This window comes from Anopheles merus, chromosome 2R, assembly GCF_017562075.2.
Source record: "Anopheles merus strain MAF chromosome 2R, AmerM5.1, whole genome shotgun sequence".
NCBI lineage: Eukaryota > Metazoa > Arthropoda > Insecta > Diptera > Culicidae > Anopheles > Anopheles merus.
The window spans coordinates 12,809,575-12,834,365 of NC_054082.1; the positions used below are offsets into that span (position 1 = coordinate 12,809,575).

General features: G+C 52.1%; 2 protein-coding genes across 9 annotated transcripts in view; both read right to left on the reverse strand.

Annotated features, from left to right (window-relative positions):
• LOC121590020 overlaps nucleotides 1–16,946 on the reverse strand; it is a 32,832-nt gene extending 15,886 nt beyond the window's left edge. Inside the window, exons 1-8 of the mRNA XM_041909350.1 lie at nucleotides 15,962–16,946; nucleotides 13,746–13,786; nucleotides 13,517–13,635; nucleotides 13,246–13,426; nucleotides 12,864–13,164; nucleotides 12,720–12,796; nucleotides 12,425–12,637; nucleotides 29–12,354 (exon numbers count right to left, since the gene is read on the reverse strand). Coding sequence (XP_041765284.1) covers nucleotides 29–12,354; nucleotides 12,425–12,637; nucleotides 12,720–12,796; nucleotides 12,864–13,164; nucleotides 13,246–13,426; nucleotides 13,517–13,635; nucleotides 13,746–13,786; nucleotides 15,962–16,053 — 13,350 coding nt within the window. The 5' untranslated portion in view covers nucleotides 16,054–16,946. The remainder of the gene's footprint in view (nucleotides 1–28; nucleotides 12,355–12,424; nucleotides 12,638–12,719; nucleotides 12,797–12,863; nucleotides 13,165–13,245; nucleotides 13,427–13,516; nucleotides 13,636–13,745; nucleotides 13,787–15,961) is intronic.
• A 1,138-nt stretch (nucleotides 16,947–18,084) lies between these two features.
• Nucleotides 18,085–24,324, reverse strand: LOC121590758. Of its 8 annotated transcripts, none has more exons than XM_041910700.1 (10): nucleotides 24,238–24,324; nucleotides 21,852–21,930; nucleotides 21,436–21,536; nucleotides 20,733–20,997; nucleotides 20,411–20,615; nucleotides 20,114–20,328; nucleotides 19,871–20,035; nucleotides 19,430–19,782; nucleotides 18,588–19,345; nucleotides 18,085–18,494 (listed from the first exon to the last, which is right to left on the reverse strand). In XM_041910700.1, exons 2-10 carry the CDS (start codon nucleotides 21,914–21,916, stop codon nucleotides 18,339–18,341), a joined length of 2,283 nt encoding a protein of 760 aa, XP_041766634.1. In that variant the 5' UTR covers nucleotides 21,917–21,930; nucleotides 24,238–24,324; the 3' UTR covers nucleotides 18,085–18,338. The 8 variants fall into 8 exon arrangements, with proteins under 8 accessions (XP_041766634.1, XP_041766637.1, XP_041766638.1 ...); XM_041910703.1 differs by having other exon boundaries at nucleotides 20,749–20,997; nucleotides 24,238–24,318; XM_041910704.1 differs by lacking the exon at nucleotides 24,238–24,324 and adding an exon at nucleotides 23,842–24,190 and having other exon boundaries at nucleotides 20,749–20,997.
• Between the last annotated feature and the right edge of the window lie 467 nt (nucleotides 24,325–24,791).

The following is a 24,791-nucleotide window of genomic DNA, read 5'->3' on the forward strand; positions in this document are numbered from 1 at the left end:
GCCTCTTCCTCTTCTGCTTCTTCTTGGCTTCTTCCTCTTCCTTCTTCTTCTTGGCGTCTTCCTCTTCCTTCTTCTTCTTGGCTTCTTCCTCTTCCTGCTTCTTCTTGGCTTCTTCCTCTTCCTTTTTCTTCTTGGCGTCTTCCTCTTCCTTCTTCTTCTTGGCCTCTTCTTCAGCTTTCTTCTTCTTAACTTCTTCCTCTTCCTTCTTCTTTTTGGCTTCTTCCTCTTCCATCTGCTTCTTGGCCTCTTCCTCTTTCTTCTTTTTCTTGGCTTCTTCTTCAGCCTTCTTTTTCTTCGCCTCGTCCTCAGCCTTCTTCTTCTTGGCTTCTTCCTCTTCCTTCTTCTTCTTGGCTTCTTCTTCTTCCTTCTTCTTTTTGGCTTCTTCCTCTTCCATCTGCTTCTTGGCCTCTTCCTCTTCCTTCTTTTTCTTGGCTTCTTCTTCAGCCTTCTTTTTCTTAGCCTCGTCCTCAGCCTTCTTCTTCTTGGCCTCTTCCTCTTCCTGCTTCTTCTTGGCTTCTTCCTCTTCCTTCTTCTTCTTGGCGTCTTCCTCTTCCTTCTTCTTCTTGGCTTCTTCCTCTTCCTGCTTCTTCTTGGCTTCTTCCTCTTCCTTCTTCGTTTTGGCTTCTTCCTCTTCCATCTGCTTCTTGGCCTCTTCCTCTTCCTTCTTTTTCTTGGCTTCTTCTTCAGCCTTCTTTTTCTTAGCCTCGTCATCAGCCTTCTTCTTCTTGGCTTCTTCTTCTTCCTTCTTCTTCTTGGCTTCTTCTTCAGCCTTCTTTTTCTTAGCCTCGTCCTCAGCCTTCTTCTTCTTGGCCTCTTCCTCTTCCTGCTTCTTCTTGGCTTCTTCCTCTTCCTTCTTCTTCTTGGCATATTCCTCTTCCTTTTTCTTCTTGGCCTCTTCTTCAGCTTTCTTCTTCTTAACTTCTTCCTCTTCCTTCTTCTTTTTGGCTTCTTCCTCTTCCATCTGCTTCTTGGCCTCTTCCTCTTCCTTCTTTTTCTTGGCTTCTTCTTCAGCCTTCTTTTTCTTAGCCTCGTCCTCAGCCTTCTTCTTCTTGGCCTCTTCCTCTTCCTGCTTCTTCTTGGCTTCTTCCTCTTCCTTCTTCTTCTTGGCTTCTTCTTCAGCCTTCTTTTTCTTAGCCTCGTCCTCAGCCTTCTTCTTCTTGGCCTCTTCCTCTTCCTGCTTCTTCTTGGCTTCTTCCTCTTCCTTCTTCTTCTTGGCGTCTTCCTCTTCCTTCTTCTTCTTGGCTTCTTCCTCTTCCTGCTTCTTCTTGGCTTCTTCCTCTTCCTTCTTCTTCTTGGCTTCTTCTTCAGCCTTCTTTTTCTTAGCCTCGTCCTCAGCCTTCTTCTTCTTGGCCTCTTCCTCTTCCTTCTTCTTCTTGGCGTCTTCCTCTTCCTTCTTCTTCTTGGCCTCTTCTTCAGCTTTCTTCTTCTTAACTTCTTCCTCTTCCTTCTTCTTCTTGGCTTCTTCCTCTTCCTGCTTCTTCTTGGCTTCTTCCTCTTCTTTCTTCTTCTTGGCTTCTTCTTCAGCTTTCTTTTTCTTAGCCTCGTCCTCAGCCTTCTTCTTCTTGGCCTCTTCCTCTTCCTGCTTCTTCTTGGCTTCTTCCTCTTCCTTCTTCTTCTTGGCGTATTCCTCTTCCTTTTTCTTCTTGGCCTCTTCTTCAGCTTTCTTTTTCTTAACTTCTTCCTCTTCCTTCTTCTTTTTGGCTTCTTCCTCTTCCATCTGCTTCTTGGCCTCTTCCTCTTCCTTCTTCTTCTTGGCTTCTTCTTCAGCTTTCTTTTTCTTAGCCTCGTCCTCAGCCTTCTTCTTCTTGGCTTCTTCCTCTTCCTTCTTCTTCTTGGCGTCTTCCTCTTCCTTCTTCTTCTTGGCTTCTTCCTCTTCCTGCTTCTTCTTGGCTTCTTCCTCTTCCTTCTTCTTCTTGGCTTCTTCTTCAGCCTTCTTTTTCTTAGCCTCGTCCTCAGCCTTCTTCTTCTTGGCCTCTTCCTCTTCCTGCTTCTTCTTGGCTTCTTCCTCTTCCTTCTTCTTCTTGGCGTCTTCCTCTTCCTTCTTCTTCTTGGCCTCTTCTTCAGCTTTCTTCTTCTTAACTTCTTCCTCTTCCTTCTTCTTCTTGGCTTCTTCCTCTTCCTGCTTCTTCTTGGCTTCTTCCTCTTCCTTCTTCTTCTTGGCTTCTTCTTCAGCTTTCTTTTTCTTAGCCTCTTCTTCTGCCATTTTCTCAGCTTCTGTTTCAACTATCTTTTTCTTATCTTCCTCTTCTGATTTCTTATTGATGGTTTCTGCCTCTTCTTTCATTTTCTTGGCTTCTTCATCTTTCGTCTTCTTAACCATAAATTCTTCCTTCATCTCCTTATCCTCTTCCTCCGCCTTCTTTATCTTGGCTTCTTCCTTTTCTTTCTTTATCATAATCGCATTATCTTCATTCCTAATCAAACTATTACGTTTTTCTCGTGCATCTTTCTCTAATTGGATACACTCGCGGATGTCTTGCTGTACATGAGTGACCGTCTCGAGCAGTTTGCTATGAACTGTGCCCTCTTTGGCCTGTTCCAATGAATGCTCCGACTGTGCCTTTTCAAGCGACTCGCACATCTGCAGCAGACAATCTTCCATCACTACCGTCGGTTCCACATGAGCCGACTGCAGATCGATGTTCTTCAAGGTCTCTGTCACCTTCGCAATAGGAGTTGCAATGGCGTTCACCAGCTCGATGCTCTCAAGCTTCATAGGCTGGCCGACGAGCTCGTTGACCGTACTCTCCAAAGCGAACAACGGCTTCGACACCTCCTTCACTACAATCTCTGTCTGAATGAGCTGTTGGACATCAGACAACGATTGCTTCAGCGACTCCAGAGCGCCCTGTTGCATCTGAGATGCCTTGGCTCGAGTGTCCTTCTCCATCTGGATACACTCGCGGATGTCGTGCTGTACATGAGTGACCGTCTCGAGCAGTTTGCTATGAACTGTGCCTTCTTTGGCCTGTTCCAATGAATGCTCCGACTGTGCCTTTTCAAGTGACTCGCACATCTGCAGCAGACAATCTTCCATCACTACCGTCGGTTCCACTTGAGCCGACTGCAGATCGATGTTCTTCAAGGTCTCTGTCACCTTCGCAATAGGAGTTGCAATGGCGTTCACCAGCTCGATGCTCTCAAGCTTCATAGGCTGGCCGACGAGCTCGTTGATCGTACTCTCCAAAGCGAACAACGGCTTCGACACCTCCTTCACTACAATCTCTGTCTGAATGAGCTGTTGGACATCAGACAACGATTGCTTCAGCGACTCAAGAGCGCCCTGTTGCATCTGAGATGCCTTGGCCCGAGTGTCTTTCTCCATCTGGATACACTCGCGGATGTCGTGCTGTACATGAGTGACCGTCTCGAGCAGTTTGCTATGAACTGTGCCTTCTTTGGCCTGTTCCAATGAATGCTCAGACTGTGCCTTTTCAAGTGACTCGCACATCTGCAGCAGACAATCTTCCATCACTACCGTCGGTTCCACTTGAGCCGACTGCAGATCGATGTTCTTCAAGGTCTCTGTCACCTTCGCAATAGGAGTTGCAATGGCGTTCACCAGCTCGATGCTCTCAAGCTTCATAGGCTGGCCGACGAGCTCGTTGATCGTACTCTCCAAAGCGAACAACGGCTTCGACACCTCCTTCACTACAATCTCTGTCTGAATGAGCTGTTGGACATCAGACAACGATTGCTTCAGCGACTCCAGAGCGCCCTGTTGCATCTGAGATGCCTTGGCCCGAGTGTCTTTCTCCATCTGGATACACTCGCGGATGTCGTGCTGTACATGAGTGACCGTCTCGAGCAGTTTGCTATGAACTGTGCCTTCTTTGGCCTGTTCCAATGAATGCTCAGACTGTGCCTTTTCAAGTGACTCGCACATCTGCAGCAAACAATCCTCCATCACTACCGTCGGTTCCACATGAGCCGACTGCAGATCGATGTTCTTCAAGGTCTCTGTCACCTTCGCAATAGGAGTTGCAATGGCGTTCACCAGCTCGATGCTCTCAAGCTTCATAGGCTGGCCGACGAGCTCGTTGATCGTACTCTCCAAAGCGAACAACGGCTTCGACACCTCCTTCACTACAATCTCTGTCTGAATGAGCTGTTGGACATCAGACAACGATTGCTTCAGCGACTCCAGAGCGCCCTGTTGCATCTGAGATGCCTTGGCCCGAGTGTCTTTCTCCATCTGGATACACTCGCGGATGTCGTGCTGTACATGAGTGACCGTCTCGAGCAGTTTGCTATGAACTGTTCCCTCTTTGGCCTGTTCCAATGAATGCTCAGACTGTGCCTTTTCAAGTGACTCGCACATCTGCAGCAAACAATCCTCCATCACTACCGTCGGTTCCACATGAGCCGACTGCAGATCGATGTTCTTCAAGGTCTCTGTCACCTTCGCAATAGGAGTTGCAATGGCGTTCACCAGCTCGATGCTCTCAAGCTTCATAGGCTGGCCGACGAGCTCGTTGATCGTACTCTCCAAAGCGAACAACGGCTTCGACACCTCCTTCACTACAATCTCTGTCTGAATGAGCTGTTGGACATCAGACAACGATTGCTTCAGCGACTCAAGAGCGCCCTGTTGCATCTGAGATGCCTTGGCCCGAGTGTCTTTCTCCATCTGGATACACTCGCGGATGTCGTGCTGTACATGAGTGACCGTCTCGAGCAGTTTGCTATGAACTGTGCCTTCTTTGGCCTGTTCCAATGAATGCTCAGACTGTGCCTTTTCAAGTGACTCGCACATCTGCAGCAGACAATCTTCCATCACTACCGTCGGTTCCACTTGAGCCGACTGCAGATCGATGTTCTTCAAGGTCTCTGTCACCTTCGCAATAGGAGTTGCAATGGCGTTCACCAGCTCGATGCTCTCAAGCTTCATAGGCTGGCCGACGAGCTCGTTGATCGTACTCTCCAAAGCGAACAACGGCTTCGACACCTCCTTCACTACAATCTCTGTCTGAATGAGCTGTTGGACATCAGACAACGATTGCTTCAGCGACTCCAGAGCGCCCTGTTGCATCTGAGATGCCTTGGCCCGAGTGTCTTTCTCCATCTGGATACACTCGCGGATGTCGTGCTGTACATGAGTGACCGTCTCGAGCAGTTTGCTATGAACTGTTCCCTCTTTGGCCTGTTCCAATGAATGCTCAGACTGTGCCTTTTCAAGTGACTCGCACATCTGCAGCAGACAATCTTCCATCACTACCGTCGGCTCCACATGAGCCGACTGCAGATCGATGTTCTTCAAGGTCTCTGTCACCTTCGCAATAGGAGTTGCAATGGCGTTCACCAGCTCGATGCTCTCAAGCTTCATAGGCTGGCCGACGAGCTCGTTGATCGTACTCTCCAAAGCGAGCAACGGCTTCGACACCTCCTTCACTACAATCTCTGTCTGAATGAGCTGTTGGACATCAGACAACGATTGCTTCAGCGACTCCAGAGCGCCCTGTTGCATCTGAGATGCCTTGGCCCGAGTGTCTTTCTCCATCTGGATACACTCGCGGATGTCGTGCTGTACATGAGTGACCGTCTCGAGCAGTTTGCTATGAACTGTGCCTTCTTTGGCCTGTTCCAATGAATGCTCAGACTGTGCCTTTTCAAGTGACTCGCACATCTGCAGCAAACAATCCTCCATCACTACCGTCGGTTCCACATGAGCCGACTGCAGATCGATGTTCTTCAAGGTCTCTGTCACCTTCGCAATAGGAGTTGCAATGGCGTTCACCAGCTCGATGCTCTCAAGCTTCATAGGCTGGCCGACGAGCTCGTTGATCGTACTCTCCAAAGCGAACAACGGCTTCGACACCTCCTTCACTACAATCTCTGTCTGAATGAGCTGTTGGACATCAGACAACGATTGCTTCAACGACTCCAGAGCGCCCTGTTGCATCTGAGATGCCTTGGCCCGAGTGTCCTTCTCCATCTGGATACACTCGCGGATGTCGTGCTGTACATGAGTGACCGTCTCGAGCAGTTTGCTATGAACTGTGCCCTCTTTGGCCTGTTCCAATGAATGCTTAGACTGTGCCTTTTCAAGCGACTCGCACATCTGCAGCAAACAATCCTCCATCACTACCGTCGGTTCCACATGAGCCGACTGCAGATCGATGTTCTTCAAGGTCTCTGTCACCTTCGCAATAGGAGTTGCAATGGCGTTCACCAGCTCGATGCTCTCAAGCTTCATAGGCTGGCCGACGAGCTCGTTGATCGTACTCTCCAAAGCGAACAACGGCTTCGACACCTCCTTCACTACAATCTCTGTCTGAATGAGCTGTTGGACATCAGACAACGATTGCTTCAACGACTCCAGAGCGCCCTGTTGCATCTGAGATGCCTTGGCCCGAGTGTCCTTCTCCATCTGGATACACTCGCGGATGTCGTGCTGTACATGAGTGACTGTCTCGAGCAGTTTGCTATGAACTGTTCCCTCTTTGGCCTGTTCCAATGAATGCTCAGACTGTGCCTTTTCAAGTGACTCGCACATCTGCAGCAGACAATCTTCCATCACTTCCGTCATTTCCACTTGAGCCGACTGCAGATCGATGTTCTTCAAGGTCTCTGTCACCTTCGCAATAGGAGTTGCAATGGCGTTCACCAGCTCGATGCTCTCAAGCTTCATAGGCTGGCCGACGAGCTCATTGATCGTACTCTCCAAAGCGAACAACGGCTTCGACACCTCCTTCACTACAATCTCTGTCTGGATGAGCTGTTGGACATCAGACAACGATTGCTTCAGCGACTCCAGAGCGCCCTGTTGCATCTGAGATGCCTTGGCCCGAGTGTCCTTCTCCATCTGGATACACTCGCGGATGTCGTGCTGTACATGAGTGACCGTCTCGAGCAGTTTGCTATGAACTGTGCCCTCTTTGGCCTGTTCCAATGAATGCTTAGACTGTGCCTTTTCAAGCGACTCGCACATCTGCAGCAAACAATCCTCCATCACTACCGTCGGCTCCACTTGAGCCGACTGCAGATCGATGTTCTTCAAGGTCTCTGTCACCTTCGCAATAGGAGTTGCAATGGCGTTCACCAGCTCGATGCTCTCAAGCTTCATAGGCTGGCCGACGAGCTCGTTGATCGTACTCTCCAAAGCGAACAACGGCTTCGACACCTCCTTCACTACAATCTCTGTCTGAATGAGCTGTTGGACATCAGATAACGATTGCTTCAGCGACTTCAGAGCGCCCTGTTGCATCTGAGATGCCTTGGCCCGAGTGTCCTTCTCCATCTGGATACACTCGCGGATGTCGTGCTGTACATGAGTGACCGTCTCGAGCAGTTTGCTATGAACTGTGCCCTCTTTGGCCTGTTCCAATGAATGCTCCGACTGTGCCTTTTCAAGTGACTCGCACATCTGCAGCAGACAATCTTCCATCACTACCGTCGGCTCCACATGAGCCGACTGCAGATCGATGTTCTTCAAGGTCTCTGTCACCTTCGCAATAGGAGTTGCAATGGCGTTCACCAGCTCGATGCTCTCAAGCTTCATAGGCTGGCCGACGAGCTCGTTGATCGTACTCTCCAAAGCGAACAACGGCTTCGACACCTCCTTCACTACAATCTCTGTCTGGATGAGCTGTTGGACATCAGACAACGATTGCTTCAGCGACTCCAGAGCGCCCTGTTGCATCTGAGATGCCTTGGCGCGAGTGTCCTTCTCCATCTGGATACACTCGCGGATGTCGTGCTGTACATGAGTGACCGTCTCGAGCAGTTTGCTATGAACTGTGCCTTCTTTGGCCTGTTCCAATGAATGCTCAGACTGTGCCTTTTCAAGTGACTCGCACATCTGCAGCAAACAATCCTCCATCACTACCGTCGGTTCCACATGAGCCGACTGCAGATCGATGTTCTTCAAGGTCTCTGTCACCTTCGCAATAGGAGTTGCAATGGCGTTCACCAGCTCGATGCTCTCAAGCTTCATAGGCTGGCCGACGAGCTCGTTGATCGTACTCTCCAAAGCGAACAACGGCTTCGACACCTCCTTCACTACAATCTCTGTCTGAATGAGCTGTTGGACATCAGACAACGATTGCTTCAGCGACTCCAGAGCGCCCTGTTGCATCTGAGATGCCTTGGCCCGAGTGTCTTTCTCCATCTGGATACACTCGCGGATGTCGTGCTGTACATGAGTGACCGTCTCGAGCAGTTTGCTATGAACTGTTCCCTCTTTGGCCTGTTCCAATGAATGCTCAGATTGTGCCTTTTCAAGCGACTCGCACATCTGCAGCAAACAATCCTCCATCACTACCGTCGGCTCCACTTGAGCCGACTGCAGTTCGATGTTCTTCAAGGTCTCAGTCACCTTCGCAATAGGAGTTGCAATGGCGTTCACCAGCTCGATGCTCTCAAGCTTCATAGGCTGGCCGACGAGCTCGTTGATCGTACTCTCCAAAGCGAACAACGGCTTCGACACCTCCTTCACTACAATCTCTGTCTGAATGAGCTGTTGGACATCAGACAACGATTGCTTCAGCGACTCCAGAGCGCCCTGTTGCATCTGAGATGCCTTGGCCCGAGTGTCCTTCTCCATCTGGATACACTCGCGGATGTCGTGCTGTACATGAGTGACCGTCTCGAGCAGTTTGCTATGAACTGTGCCCTCTTTGGCCTGTTCCAATGAATGCTTAGACTGTGCCTTTTCAAGCGACTCGCACATCTGCAGCAAACAATCCTCCATCACTACCGTCGGCTCCACTTGAGCCGACTGCAGTTCGATGTTCTTCAAGGTCTCGGTCACCTTCGCAATAGGAGTTGCAATGGCATTCACCAGCTCAACACTATCCAACTGCATGTGCTGATCCACAAGCTCGTTGATCGTACACTCTAAAGCACTGAGTGGCTGCTCGATGTTGAGCGTAGATGATTTAGCTTGCATAGTTTTTCTGATTTCTATCACGCTTGTTTTTAGCGAATCTAGTGTACTCGTTGATAGAGTTTCACTAATATCCGTACTCTTTACCTGTTTTCGCTTACAAGTCATGATCAGCAGATTCAAATCTTCACACAAATTCTGACACAGCAGAGCCATACCGTTTTCATTGCTATGCGAATAATTGTCCGCAGCAGCGTGGAGAACCTCCAAGGAAGTTAAAACCTTGCAATGATCGAATGAATTATTCATGATCTGATCTTCCACCGTCTCACAGGACTGGCGCATAGCAGTTGCCAACTTAAACAAAGATGCAAACGCTGCCTCATTGTCCGCAAATACGGACTGCTCGTGAGTTTTCAAGCACAAAGTTGCACACTCGTCAAAGTCATGCAAGCATTTCAGCAACCGGTGAGCACTTTCAGCATCTCCCAGCAGTTCGGAGAAATCCTTCTCCAAACCTTCCCTCATCCGTGCCGAATCGTTATGGATAGAGAAGAGCGCAATCTCATAGATGGCCTTGCGGCGTTCCTCCGTCGCCGTGACGGAAGACTCCCGTTCAATCAGGAAAAACACCATCTTTCTGGCGTGCTGCAGTATGTCCTGCCGTATCTTCTCGTACTTATTGTTCGAGCGCATATAGCTAAAGTGCTGCAAATTGTCATGCACGTTCAGGAAAGCCGTCGACATGTATGACAGCATCTCCTGCTCGGACTTCTCCTGCAGCGCCAGCTCAAGCTTCGTCAGATGGTTCATCAGCAGCTGGATCAGCACAATCTCCATCCGAGCGCACTCCTCGTCGTCGATCGAATCGGCCGTGTGGATGCAAAACAGCCGATTGAGACAATCTTCCAGCCGCACAAACACGTCCCCATTGCGGGTGTACTCCTTGCTCGTGCGCTGTATTTCCTCCTTGAGGTGTACGATCATCTCGTAAAACTCTTCAATCTGCTGCTCGAGCGCCTGATTGCTGCTGTACTCCCTTTCCGGCACATGGCGCAGCTCGCTCGACAGCTTCGACAGAGCCGCTTTCATTTCCTCCAGCGGCACAAACATATCGTTCAGACAGGTGATCACCTCCGCGTACGATGCGCTCGCCTCGACCAGCTCGACCAGGCTGCTCAGCTCGGTAACGGCCGGTTTCATTTCCTCCGCCACGATTCGCTGCTGGCGCTGCTCGGCGCTCTGCACCAGCAGCACCTCCGTCTTGTTCTTCAGCTCTAGCAGTACCTCCGTCAGCCCAAAGCGGGCAATTTCCGACCGCACGTTGCAGCTGTCCGACTGCGAAACGATCGTCAGTATGGTGGCGAGCGACTTCTCGAACTCCAGCACCGTGATCTGCAGGTTTTTGATCTGCAGCCCGCCGATCGGTTCGTCCGCCTTCAGGATGAAATCGATGTCCTCGAAGATGGAGCGATTGGTGACGATGCTGGACAGGTCCTGCATCGCCGCGACCGAGTCCGCCTCCTGCAGGATGCGCTGCGACTGGATGCTTTCCTGCGCCGACTCGATGCTCGTCTGCACCTCCAGCAGCGCCATGTAGATCTTTTGCTGGGTGACAAAGTCCGCCTCCGGCTGCTGGCCGGCCAGCAGCCGCATATCGGTCAGACAGTTCAGGATCTGCTTACCGCAGCCCTCCACAATGCAGACGCTCGTGCGGTACACGAACGTGCGGCTGTACCCCCCGATCTGCACACACTTCTCCACCACGCTCAGCCCGCGGGCCAGATGCTCGACGGGGCTGAGCAGGTTCTCCAGCACCACGGGGCGGCCGGCCAGCTGTTTGTGCAGCTGCTGCACCGGATACAAGATGTCGGCCAAAATCTTCTCGCTCCGCTCCAAGAAGCTGGGCGTCATGGCAAGGTCCGTCTGATTGCGGACCTCCTCCCGTATCGAGGCGAGATGGAAGACGACCGTCTCCACCAGCGAAAGCAAGCGTTCGGCCGTATCCGCACCGCCTGACGCTCCTGCTCCGTCCGTCGTCTTGGCCGGGCTCGTCAGTACGGGCAGACTGTCCCGGCTCAGTATGCTCATCATCACGTCCTGCTCCAGGTCCGAGTGGTCGGACGAGGTCATGCTGCGGAACTCGTCCTGCTCGCCGCTGCTCTGCCGGTGCGTCCGCACCTTCGACGACGCGATGCCGCTCTCGAACGTGAACGTGTTCTCGTCGTGCATCTCGTCGATGTCGAAGTCGGTGCGCCGATCGTCCTCGAACACGTTGCTGTCCTCGACCACCGGCACGTCGATGACGAGCGCCTCCATCACCAGCTGCCCGGACGTGGACGTTTCCTTCACGAACCGCAGCGACGGCAGGCTGGTCACGTTTTCGTTTTCGTTAATGTTCTGGTGCAGCTGGTCGGCAAACATCTGCACTATCTGCAGCGCCTCGTCGTTCGTCAGCTCGGGCGTTTCGTACAGCGACACCGACACCTCCTTGCCGTCGAAGGTGAACGAGATCTCGCCCCGCCCATTGCTGGCCGCACTCTCGTACGACGCGGCCGTATCGAACATCTGCGACGTGCGCTCCTCGTGGATGGTGGACAGGGACGCGTCCTTCACTAGCGGGCCAGCAGCCGCCCCCTCCGGTGGGAGCGGCCCCTCGTCCGCTATCCCGTCGTAGCCGTGCAGCGAGGCGGTACTGCTTACCGAGCCCATGCAGTTGACCGCCTCGCACGTGTACGTGCCCAGGCAGCACTTGCCGTCCTGCCCGGTAATGATGCGATGAATGTCGCCCGGCTTCAGCTCGGTCCCGTCCTTGTACCACTTCAGCACCGGCTGCGGCACGCCGATCACCTTGCACTCCAGGTTGACCGTGCCGTCGCGCAGCATCACCGCCTTCAGGTTTTCCAGGAACTTCGGCTTCCGGTAGTGCTTCGGTATGATCAGCTTGACGAAGCAGGACGTGCCGGCCTGGCCGAACTCGTTCGACGCCACACACTTCCACTCGCCCTGATCGTCCAGCTGGGCCACCACGACGTCCAGGTGGTACGTGTAGGTGCTGTCGTCCGCCGTCAGCTTGCAGTTGTCCGAACCGTCCACCACCAGATCGTCCTTGTACCAGCAGACCGTGGGCTTCGACACGGAGCTCACCACCACCGTCAGGCGGAACGGTTCGGCAATGTTGACATCGCGGCTGTTCAGCCCCTGCTTGAACACGGGCGCCTGATTAACCTGCAGCAGGTTTAGCCACTCCTCCTCGTTCAGCTGCGCCTTGATGTCGTTCACCGAGAGGAAGGTGGTGCTCGACGCCTCGCCCAAACTGTTGCGGGCCACGCAGCAGTACGAGCCGAGCGAGTTCACACCGGTTAGGTGGTACACGTCGCCCGGCTTTAGCTCCCGGCCGTCCTTGTACCAGCGCAGGATGGGCGTCGGGAAACCGATCACCTTGCACTCGAACGAGACGAGCCCCTCGTCCGTCATGACCGCTTTCAGGCCCTCCATAAACCGGGGCGCACGATAGTTCCGCGGCACTGGGAAGAGGAGACAGAGCATTAGCACAACCTTTTCGCCCAGAACGTTCGCCCCCGCAGACATGCTTACCGTCCAGCTCCACCACATTGGTGGTGATGCCGATCAGACCGTCCTTGCACGTGATCACGCACTTCCACTCGCCCGCGTCGCACAGTTCGGCCGCATTGATGTCGACCAGAAAGCAACCCAACCCGTCCTCGAATATCGAATACTTTTCGTTCGCTTCGATCAGCCCATTCTGGTTGTACCATCGCACACTGATCGGAGCTGCGGATAGATTGACTGAAGAGCAGAACAGAAGAAAGAACCATAGTGTGAGTGGGGTGGGGAATGTCTTGCCATGTGTTTCCGATTGTCTACATACTTTTGCAACGCAGCTCCAGTCGATCGCCTATTTTGCCCTTAATTCTTTCGAGTTCTTCGATAAACACCGGTGAAATTCTGCAATTGAAAGCACAAACATTTGTGTAATGACGCAATGATCACCAGCGAACAACAACACCCATACTTATCGATCGTTTTTTCCTTCGCAATCGTGTCCTGCTCCTGCACGCGAACCTTCGAGCTGGAGCGGCTGCGGCCGACACAGTTCGTCGCCACGCAGGTGTACACGCCGAGCGATGCCAAATCACCCCCGTTGATGGACAGCCCGAACATATCGCCCGCCTTGATCTCCTTCTCGTCCTTGTACCAGCGCAGCTCCGGCGTCGGGTAGCCGATCACCTTGCACTCCAGCGAGATCGTACCCTGGCTGGTCAGGATGGCCCGCAGCTCGTCGACAAACTCGGGCGCTTTGTACGTTTCTGGCACTGTGGAGAACGTGAAAGAAGCAGAAGGGGAATAAGTAATGATTCTCTATGCCCGGTTTTGCCCAGCCTCCTATTGCATACCTCGCACCGTTAGCTGCCCACTGCAGACACATTTGCCCAGCAGGTTCTCCGCCTGGCAGGACCATTTGGCATCATCTTCGGGCAGTACGGTCGCAATGTCGAGCGAGTGCAGCTGGCCCTTGCTCGTACACACGTACCGTTCCGACTCGGCGAGCGGTACCTCATCCTTCAACCAGGTGACCTGGCGCGGTAAAGCAAAACGGGAAAGCAGAGCAGAATGTACAACACACATCGCATACCAGCAGAACAGTCGTTTGTACAAATACGATACCTTTACGTCCTTAGTGTTGGAAATGTGCACCGACAGTTTCGCTTTCGTCCCCACCAGCACCGTATAGTCACTAAGCTTCCTTAGGAAAAATGGTGCCCCAAAGTGTGGCGTTTCATCCACTGGAAAACAGAAGAAAATGGCGTCCAAAACGGTTAGATAGAATGGTGAATAATATCGCTGGGAAAAGGTAAAAAGGTTGTCATTCGCTTTCATCGCCTCCTTAGCTTACCTTGGAATGTTTCCTCGCGCATCATCTCCACGTAGACGGGGCTGAAAGAGATAGATAGAGAAATGAAGAGAGAGAGAGAGTGAGTGCAACTCAGAACTAGTGGTGGGAGTTCGGAATCGGACCTACCCGAATCCGATGCCGTGTGGATTCCGGAGCTGATACCGGAGTTAACTCCGGAATCAGAATCCGGAACCAGAATCGGCTTTGGAATCGGAATCGACCTGGGAATCGCAATTTACTTCGGAAACGGGATCAGAATTGACTCCAGAATTGGAATTAGCTCCGGAATGAGAATCAGTTCTTGAATTGCAATAAGAAGCTTCAGAAGCAAAATCTTTCCAAGAATCTCCATGAGAATGGATCGTTTACAAGTAAATTTGGATTCTTTGCGGCTATCAATAAGCAATCCAAACGCCTATACTTATGGAGATGCCAAATCTGATTCCGGCGCGGATTCCCATACCAATTCTGGAACCAATTCCGAATCAGATTCCGATTCCGAAAACTGTTTCCGAACCTACTATCCACAATCACTTCCTGCAAACTTCTGAGTCGGCCGGAATCCATTCCGACGAAAACTTAATTCTTCCCATCACTGCTCAGAGCATTCACGTCGGCTTCAATCCCGCCATTCCCGGCCACCGTTTGGCATTACACTCTGTGGGCCGCGCACAACCGCGGGTGAGTAAATTATTATGTAATGGGTCGAACGAAACCGTGTGTTGTTCGTCTTGTGTACGAGGTGTGCGCTCATGCTCTAAGAATGTCCAACAAAACTGCATGAGATCAGAGACGCCGGCTACGACTGTGTGCGGCATCATTTAATTAGCAACAACACACGCGCCCCAGTGCGTAAGCACACATGTCCCTCATCAATGTAGCTCATTTTCGAACTGCGAACCGACTAATTACGCGCATAATTTTGAACCGATTTCCTGTCCGCGCCTGTGCCCTTTACGCGAGCGTATGCGGAGAGCGTTATTGCGCGGAGCAGATGTGTCGCGCGAACGCGTTGGGCTGCTGCCGCCGTTCCATCTAATTTGTTGTGCAAACCCGTTTATCCATGGGAACCGCCGCGGTTGCACGAAGAGGGCTGGGCGGGTACGATAATGCTATATTTATAATCGGACCGCCGATGACGCGTTGACCGCCGTCGACACATCCGCCCCCAAAAACGCTCGCGGTGAACTTGATCAGTGACTGCAAAGTGTCGAAAATATTACCCTCCCGGACATTAGCGATGAGGGGGAGGACGCGCTCAAGTTAAGTATTAAGTAATGCGCGCGTGTGGGAGTGTTGGTGTGGTTTCGTGGATCCGCGACCTCGCACCCGATCCAACCTTGCACGGTTGGACGGCGTATACTGCAACAACCGTCCAAATGGGGTGCGTGCGTGTGAGACACGGTGGACCCGAAATAGAGTCTGAAAAGGTGAGCACCAGCATATGCAACATTATGCTCAAGGATGCGCACGAGACACAGTGTCCGGGACGGAGCAACCCATGCCCATGCACCGTCCCAAACGTGCTGCTGCATTGCCATTTCGTACGGTTCGGTGAGCATAGCAGAGAGCACGGAATACCAGCAGCTGTTGCAAGACCGGCCCGAGCTCGTCCTGGTGCGCTTAAAATATAACAATAATTAGCACAGGGCACACAGACAACACAGATTTATGATTTCGTGGAACCGGGGACTGGCTGGCAGTGTTGGGGAGGGAATGGGAGGTAGGGTCATACTTATTCCCTTTCGATACGCCATCGATTGCCACACATCGCGAGCGAAAGTGGCGGTGCCATTGCAGCGAAGGTCACACTGTTTATATTGTGACTGATTGTGACTATTGCACACACACACACACACAAGACAGGTCGGACGCCCGCAAGATGCCTGCCAGGACACCGACCGCCGACCGCCGACCACCGATCGGTGCTGCTATTTTTAAGTCCGCCGCCGTCGCCGCCGACAGTGTGTGACATTGCATTGGGGGGGGGGGGGGGGGGGGGGGGGGGGCATCATCAAACAAATGGCGCAACGTTGGCCGTGAGCAGCAGCAGCAGCAGTTTGAGGACCCAAGGACCACCCCCTCCGATATGCTGATCGATCCATCCCTTTCATTGATAAACATAAACTCACAACTAGCGGAGGCCCTACGCGGTAAGAAGGGTCGAGGGGCCCCATGGTCCATCGTTTTGCGACACATCCCTCATACCAACTCACCTTTTCCGTTGCCGAGGTCCAATCGATATTTCGGTGCCATTCCCTTTGTACACCTGGGTGCCTGCCTCACCCTTGCAGCAGTTGCTCCCCATACTGTGGCCGGGGGCGGCGTCGTCGTCACTGCTAGCAGCAGCAGCAGCAGCAGCACAGAATTTTCCTCGAAAACAAAAACTTCCTTCCGATCACGCAACTCGATCTCAACCAAGCAAGCACCACGCGCAGCAAACACTTCACCTCTTCTTCACTTCACTTTCGTTTAGTGTGTGTGTGTGTTGTTTCCTATTCGCTTTTCCACTTGACAAGTAGAACTTTCCAATTGGATTCCTATTACACTTTCGCGCAGAATGGTCCAATTGCTTAAAACGATCGCTTTCCTACTTGAAATCCTTCGCCTTTAACAGGCCCGGGGATGATACATTTTCCCCCCGTACTACGGAAAATTCGGACCCCACCACCACTAAACACACACACGTCGATCGCGCACTGCTTCTTCACATTACGAAATCACGCAGACGAATGCTGCGAAATGGAAAACGTGGGAAATCGATCCTCCACAACACGCACTCCCTCTTTCCTTTTCGACAGGTGTTTGATCTGGGCTGTACCACGCTGCTGCAGCTACACACACACACGTTCTGCAGGGAAAATAAGCGAATCTCCAAAAAAAAAAGTCCCTTCCTGGTTGTGAATTAGAGAAGCACACTTTTTCACACACTTTCGCTGTTCGTTGTACACTAATACGTAACGGGTTCGTTCGGTGATGTGTGCCCCGTCTTAAACTACACGTGCAGCCCAGTTCCGGGGCGTGGGGAGCAAGCACAGCCTCGTTTTGCTTGCCGCGAAATGCTGGACGGGGAAGTTCTGGTTTTTTTGCAGGAATTTCGTCGGGATCGTCGGTAGTATATCTCGTCGTGTCGGAACGACGGAACGCGCGGCGCTTAACTAGAGCCACGACAGCGCTGTGTCTGGTTGCGCTGGTGCTGGGTACGTTGGCCGTCCAACACACACACACACACACACACACAAACACTCTGGCTTGCTCTCTTTCTCTCTGTGCCCCCGGGTGCGCAAAGTCGTGTTTGCATGAACTTTTCCCTAGCGAACTATATTTAGACGCTTCTAGACCAGATCCAACAATAACGTATACTTTAAAAATAGTGCCTAGATGGGAGTAGGGATAGGAGGGCACACACTGCTAAAATGTACGCATGCCATGCATACAGTGTGAAGGAACCGTTCCCACTAGCGCGGGGCCGTCCACAGTTCACTTTCGGTACCGATGATAGTTTTCCTTTTTTTTATTTAAGATATTGTATTAATCGCTCAGTAGAAGAGCCAAGTATGCAATTCTAAACATTGAAGATCTTAATTTGAGATTTTTTCATACTTTTTATTCAAAATATTCAATAGCCGTCGGTTGCACATTTCAAATGTCATTTCAAATAGCCTATTGCAGTTGTCTCTGAATGTTTTTGGGACGTTATTCTACGACCCCTGTATGCAACATACAACTCTGCCCTCATCAGCGATCTCTGCCGAGTTCAACCAGCCTGACCCAATTCCGATCAGTCGCCTTCAAAAAGTCGCCCATTCATCACCACCCCGCAAGCAAACTATATCCGCTGTCGAACTAGTCCCGCTGCCTGTGCTATTCTTGGTGCTGCTGGGATCACACACACACACACACACACACACACACACACACGTGTACGGACGGGTATGTCAACCAGCATCAGCCATGACCATCCTCAATGGGTCGGATCCGGCCACAGTCCGGCGTGGTCTCGATCGGTGACCCTTCCCTACCAGAACGCGCACACGCACAACACGGTCACGCCATTGAACGCGCGCACAGCCCGCGCGTACGGGTAAAAGTGTCGTCAAAATATAGCGCAGTGTAACGCAACCGGTGACCTTACCTACGGTGTCAAGTGAGTGGCGTTCTTCCCACTTCGCCCACAGTAGTAACGTGCCGCATTCCTTCCGAGGGCGACATGGCGTGAACTTCGTATGTTTGGCCGTACCTTCAGCGCAATTTTGGACGTTCATCGTTTCCCCCGCTTTCTTTCAACTGTTTCTCGATTTACACCAAAACAAGTGTTGCGATGTGTTGCGTGAACGTGTTTTGTGCTTGAGAATTATTAAATTATGTTATTTTTGCTTATTCTTTAACGGTTCTCCGTTCGGGTGTATGTGTGTGTGGTGTGTAGTTGTGTTTTCTGGTGTATAATTAGTTTAAAGTATTTCGTTTGTTGGGTTTGTTAAAAAAAAAAAAAACAGGCAATAAAATAAACTCTAAATCACATTAAGCGGGTACACCGGAGAGGGCGCAGAGGGCGGAGCGGGATGGAGAGGGATGTGAGAGTTCGATTCGATGCTAGGTTGAGTATCTTACAGTACCGTTCCTTAACCGGCTGATAACGCTGTCGAACGTTTCCTCCAAGCCCTCGTACACTGGAATGCCGTGCCGTTTGGCCAGATCAATCAAATAGGCCCGCCCGCGGTTGTAGTCTTTGATGGCGGAGGAGGAGAGCTGCAAAAGAGTGGAGAGCAAGCATAAGCGTCTGACCTTCGTTGGCGGAGGGGACGCCATTCAGCCTCCCTTCCCCCGGCCTGCACTACTCACTGTTGTGTTGTGCCCGTTCGGTGCCGATTCGTTCGAGGGAAGCATTTGCACGCACAGCACAACGTTGTAGCCGAGGCCGATGTAGTGTGCGGCCATTGTCATGGGTGCTAAAGATCGGGTTTCATTCGTGATCGCGAATATGACGATGCGGCAAGCGTCCAGCATGGCGGCATCATACCGGAGCGTGCTCTGGGGATCAAACTGTTGCTGCTGCTGCGAACCGGCGCTTCCATCACCGCCGGCCGGTTGCTCCGGCTTGCCGCAGCAGAACCCTTCGTGCAGGGCCGACACGTAGTAGCTGAGATTGTGGCGCTTCAGCATCGGGAAGGCCCACCGCTGCCGCCAGCTCGTCTTCATCCAGCAGCTGCCCCCGAGATACACGTCCCGCGGCTCGATGCGCCCGAGCAGCGGTTCGCTGTCGTCGCCGTCATCGCCGAACGGATCGCCGTCGAATGTAAATGCACGCGGTTCATCGATCGCGGGCGGCAGTGGCACGGGGGAGTGGAGCTTTGGCCCCTCCCCACCCGGACCCGCGTCGACCGATAGGGGGGTGGTGTGGTTGAGTTCATTGCTGCTGCCGCTGCTGCTACGACTGCTCGGTGGGCCAGCCACCGAAGCCGCCGCCGCTGCCGCCGCACTGGGATCGGTTGTTCCGTTGACTGCGGGTTCGTGCCCACTTTTCGGCAACACAAACGTTCGCGGGCTCTTGAGGGAACCGTTTTCAAACGGTGAAAGCTCCGGATTCGTGTGATTCCATGCTGGGAGGAAGGAAAAAGGAAGCGGAATTTACTTGCCTGGCGACAAAACAAGCCTCTAGCACAGCCGTGTGCGCCGCCTCGTACCTTGCAAATCCGTCAAATACACTGGCGGCTGCTGCAGGTTCGTGCCCTTGATCGGTGACGTGCAGTTGTGCTCGTAAAAGTCCAGCATCAGTATCGACACGCACGCGTCGATGATGCAAAACTCCTCGAAGCTGATAAGTACGCTTTCCGCGTCGCCCCGTCGGATGAGCTGCGTTTGCACGTCCAGCCCGGTCACCTCCTCGTAGCAGAGCAGAATGTTTTGAATGTTGCCCATCGTGCCGACGTTCGCCGGGTAGCCTAGGCTGCCGAGGGCCTGCTGACACTGGGCTAGATTGATGCGGGCCGACTCGGTCACATCCGCGGCAACGCGCTCGAACGTTCGTCGCAGGGAGCTACAAAAAGGAAGGGGAAGCGATTAGAACACGCAACGGGGGGGGCGAACGCAATGATCGCAACGTTAAGGTGGGTTCCCCCATTTACATTAAGCGTGACGCTAGATTCACTGGCGGCTGCGGGCAGCAGTTCCCCAGCAGCACTTCCTTGATCTGCTCCAGCGCGGTTGGAATACTGTCCAGTACCGGTAGCCCACGGCGCAACACCAGTTGCCTTAGCATTAGCTGATTGCTCATGAGATCCATATACTCGCTGCAGAAAAGGGGGAAAAAACGGATTTGTCGCCATTAGATGCTCCCGTTGATCATTGGCTTTCCTACTTTTACTTACTCTTCCAATAGCGTTTCATTGAGAATTTTCTGTCTGCTGGAGTACGGCAGTAGCACAAGCAATAAATATTTCGAGTTCTGGCCCGCGATGTGTGCCACCTCGATGGCTCCCGCCGTCGAGCGGGTCTGTGAGTCGAGCACGAAAAACAGCACCTTCGCCTTTTCCTTCGCTCGATGCTCGAGCTCGATCAGATCTGGTGTCCAGTGGGATACTTGCTGGAAATGTGGCAACCAAATTAAACCCCCGCCCGATTAGCTCACGACGAGTCGAGAAAAACCTTCTGCTCCACCTGCTTACCGGATTGTAAAACGATATGCCCAGCCGGTCGAGCGTCGGTATGGCCACGTCCGCCCGCCAGGTCGTGGGATTGCAGGAACCGCCGAGAAACACTTCCGGCCCGGGCGACGGTTCCCCGTCCTTTGCCGTGCCAGCGTGATTTGCCAACGCGCTGCCCAGCTCGTCGGCGTTGCGCGCCCTCATAGCATGAAACGATGACTGTCGGCTACAATGGCAATACAAGATACACATCGGCTACACGTTAATTAATGCTGTGCTGGCGGGAGGGGGTGGGGTGGACGATGACGGTGCAGTCATGCGACGTAAAAAGGAGACCAACTACCCAAAACATTTCGTACAGGATGCTATCGCGGTGAACTCGCCGAACGTTAACCGTTCGCCCGGTGGTGATGGTGGTCGGTTCGGTCTGTCCTTCCGCTGCTGGGACGGTGAATGGTGCCGGTTTGGTTGCTGTTGTGATGGTGGTGGTGGCGCTGCTGATAGCGATAGTGTGGCGTTGGCCACCGGCGTCTGCACGCCGCTTGGACGCGTCGTGTTCATCGTCGGAGCTCGTGTGACATTTTTCATCGTGAACAAAATGTCCCGCACTGTTTGAATGATTTTTGTTGGGGGATGAGAAATGAGGATACAGAGAGAGAGAGAAAATAAACACACATTTTTTTTATAATTTGAGCGATTGCGTAGGTGGTGAAGGAATGTTGAAAAAACAACAGCAAAAATTACAACCATCGATGTGCGGTGCAGTTGGAGAATTCAGGAGGGAAGAGGATGGCACAGTATCGTTGTACCGGGGGGTACCGATCAGAGTGTATTAACGAACATAAATAGAAGATGATCGGGTTGTGATGAGTGCACCGCGGGATGGGATAAGCAACACGGATTATGATGCAGGCGCACTGGGAAGAGTCAATGCAAGCGTGTTCACCACTGTTGGTTGCAACTTTTTCCATTGCATTTTAAAATTTAAATTTAATGATAAAAGATTTAATTACATAAAATCCAAAAAAAAAAATACATTAGCTTACCTTGCTTCCTCGAAAGGGACTGCTGCAGGTCGGCAAACAGTTCCGCGATGTAGGGTTGTTCGCCCGACTCCGCCCGTGCCTTCCAGCAACGGTAAGCGTCCCTGAAAGCAGACGAAAAAAAAAGGAAAAGAAAAATAAATTTGCAATTGCCATTGTCGTTCAATCGTCCTATCCGTTTCGCACAATTGCTCCGCTCCTCATATCATGGCCGCCTTTAATCACATTATCTCCAACACGCGTGCTGCTAATATGACAACGTTGCAAAGCCCACTTTTCGTACGTTAATATTTGTTCGTTGCCCCGTTCGTCTTATCGGGTCTGGGGGGGAATTAACGGGGCGGTAAATCAAATTCCCCACCATGGGGCCATGAGCTGATCAAACACAATTTCAGGGAAGGCGCGAAATCAGCTCTCACCTCATGAACGTGTAGCATCCATCGTGGTAGTTTGTTTTGATATCCAGCGTGCTGGGGCGCATCATGACCGTCGAAATAGCTGGAGGAAGAGGGAGGAGATAAGAGAATGAAAAAAAAAATGAAAAGTGAAAACACGAAAGTAAACAAGCCAGTCGGATTAAAGCTGCTAGAGGAATTAAATCATTGGGCCCCTCATTGAGCCCAAGGGGGTGATTTTTGGTGTGTGTGTGTGTGTGTAATCGATTTCTTCCAAGACGAAATGTGTGCCAAGACACACTCACACACACACACAGCGATCTTTTAGTTTTTAGTTCGGTTACAGTTTCCTGCTTCACGGCGCACACGCTGCCCGGAAGTGATTCACTGGAGGTCGCATAAACAACTGCCCCCTCGCAAGTGGGGCGTGGGAGAGGAATGTGAGTGTGCGCGGCCCGCCACGATCGCGCTTAAGCGTGAATGTAAAAGAGAGTGATACAGCGAGAAGGAGAAAGAGAGAGAGAGAGAGAAAGAGAGAGAAAGAGAGAGAGAAAGAGAGAGAGAGAGAGAGAGAGCGTGTTCTTGCAGGTGACGCTGATTTTCGTATTTTTGCCAAAGCAAACATTACAATGTTCGGGAACGGGACCTACTGGTCGCGCACAGCCTGCGGGGAAGCATTGGATTGGAATAATTACAACGTGATTCGTGAAACGGCATTTAGCAGTCACGGCACTCTGACTCATCCGCGCACAGCACGGGAGAGAACGTGCCATGAGACGATCACCCTCCCTTCCTCCCACCGGGGTCAGTGTGGTGTGTTGGAACGCGGCCCTAGCGGGATGCGAGCGGTGGCCAAGGGAAGAGGAAAGACAATCGTCTCGAGTCACCACACAGGCGCACAAACACACACACACACGATTGATCACCCCAACTAATCGGCAAAGACGTTGGTAGAGAGGGCGAGAGGCAAAGGTTCGTCAGCAAACCCGCACCGTCGCGTCATCGCTACGGCATTAGATCATTCTGAGATTATCCGCACCAAAGGCTGACGCGCGAACGTTCGCTTGCGCGCGCACTCGCACACACACGCGCGCACGCACGCACGCCTCTCAAGAACGGTTGGTCAAGCGCTCGGCCGTCCCCACGGGCAGCGTGTTTTGTTGTGCGTAATTATCTTTTAAGATCTTTATTTTGCGCGCCACTTTTACGCCTCGCCGATTAGCGCGGGCGAAAGGCACGGGACAACAGCGCAGAAGGCCATGCCTTTCATCTGTTAGTTAGAATTTGCGTGTGTTTTTTTTTTTTGTCTGCTTCTGTTTCGTTGGTTTCGCTCACTGGTACACAACACTGCCCATTAATTCAAGTGCGTTTGTCATTCGGCGAGTGGGGAGTCACTTTTCGCAAACAGCGTGAACAGCATATGGCCGTAAGGCGCGTCTCCACCCAACCCAATCGCTCCCCCCACACGGGGGGTTTCTGTAACGGGTGCGCGCGGTACGTACTTTTCAAACAACTGTGCATCACCGTTTAACCTTGTCCAGCTGGTGGTAAGGTTAACACCAGCGCAGCAGTAGTAGCACCCAGGCCAGAAAAATCGATACCGTGCAACCTGGAAAAGTTGATCCGCCGTCCGTAGTGGCTGTTGTGTTGTTGTGTTGCGTGCGCCTCTTGACTGGGTGTTTGGGGGGAGAGGTTTGGTTGGCTGTTGTGCAGGCAGGCAGGCTCGTTCGCTCTCTTTCTCTCTCACTCTCTCTCTCTCTCTCTCTCTCTCTAGGGCCTACGATATGTCTCCGACACGGTTCAAGGATGAGCACAGAGGGCACACGTGAACTGCTGTTTGCAACGGGCGCGCTCTAACTGCTCCACGCTCCCGCCAGACTGGTGGACGACTTTCTCACAAACGACATCCGACGACGACAGGGGCATGCATTATCGCCGTACAACTCGGAACCACCACAACAACAACGGCAACGACAACTACAGTCGACAACACTGCACAGACTCACTACAGTACCAGCGCACAACAGCACACTTCCAGCGAGCGGAGACATTTGATCGACCGATTCACGCTTACGGCTACGAAAAACAGGGCAGGCGTGGGGAGGGCAGGGCAGTGCAGTCCTCCCTACGCTATGCTCGGTCGATGAGTGAAGCTATCCATCCAGGCGGCACACCGTACAGGCTGAGCATGCCATTCGCGCTTGATGTCGAAACAGTTGTATTTTTAGAACTGACGTCATACGCCAGCCAGATAAGCTTCGCCATTCGCTAGCCCCAGGGCCCCCGCACGGCGAACAATCGACCCGGAACCGGTCCGGCCCGCACTTCCTGCCGGGTTGGCCTACCGAACGAGCGCCCCGGCCAGCGTCGGGAAGAAATTATTCATTTACAATTATCCAAAAACACTTACGGCACTCGGGCAGCGGTGCTGCAAATCAACAGACAAAACAAACTTTCCACACCAACAAACCCGTTTATTATCCATGCTTGACAGCACGCGCCAAGTGGCGATGTGTCAAACTGGATGTCTACGGTGCCGGGCTGAGCGCTCGGTGCGAGCGCATCTGCCTTCGGCCGGGGAAAAAAGCGGTTGAATATCTAGGAGTTTATTGATAATTTCATGAAAAAAAAACAAGTTATTTTATGCTACAGGTATGCATTTTATTCGCAAATTTATCCTGTTTTGCGTTATGGTACACAGTGTTCACGTAGACATTGTGTGAACAAATGTCCAGTAATAAAAATCCCAACGGTTCTGGTGAGCGGATTCAAAAGCAAAATCCCTCCAAAAGAGAGCAGTAAATTAGATTCATGTAATGTAAAATAAACAAGAAAAACCGTACATTTTCTCTACTTTCGTCATGCAATTATGATTAAAAAGCGAAAAAAAGCCCCGTGTGTCATTTCAAACCAGCTTCTGGCCCAGCGGCAAACGAACAGAAACACGGACGCGCACCACTGTCA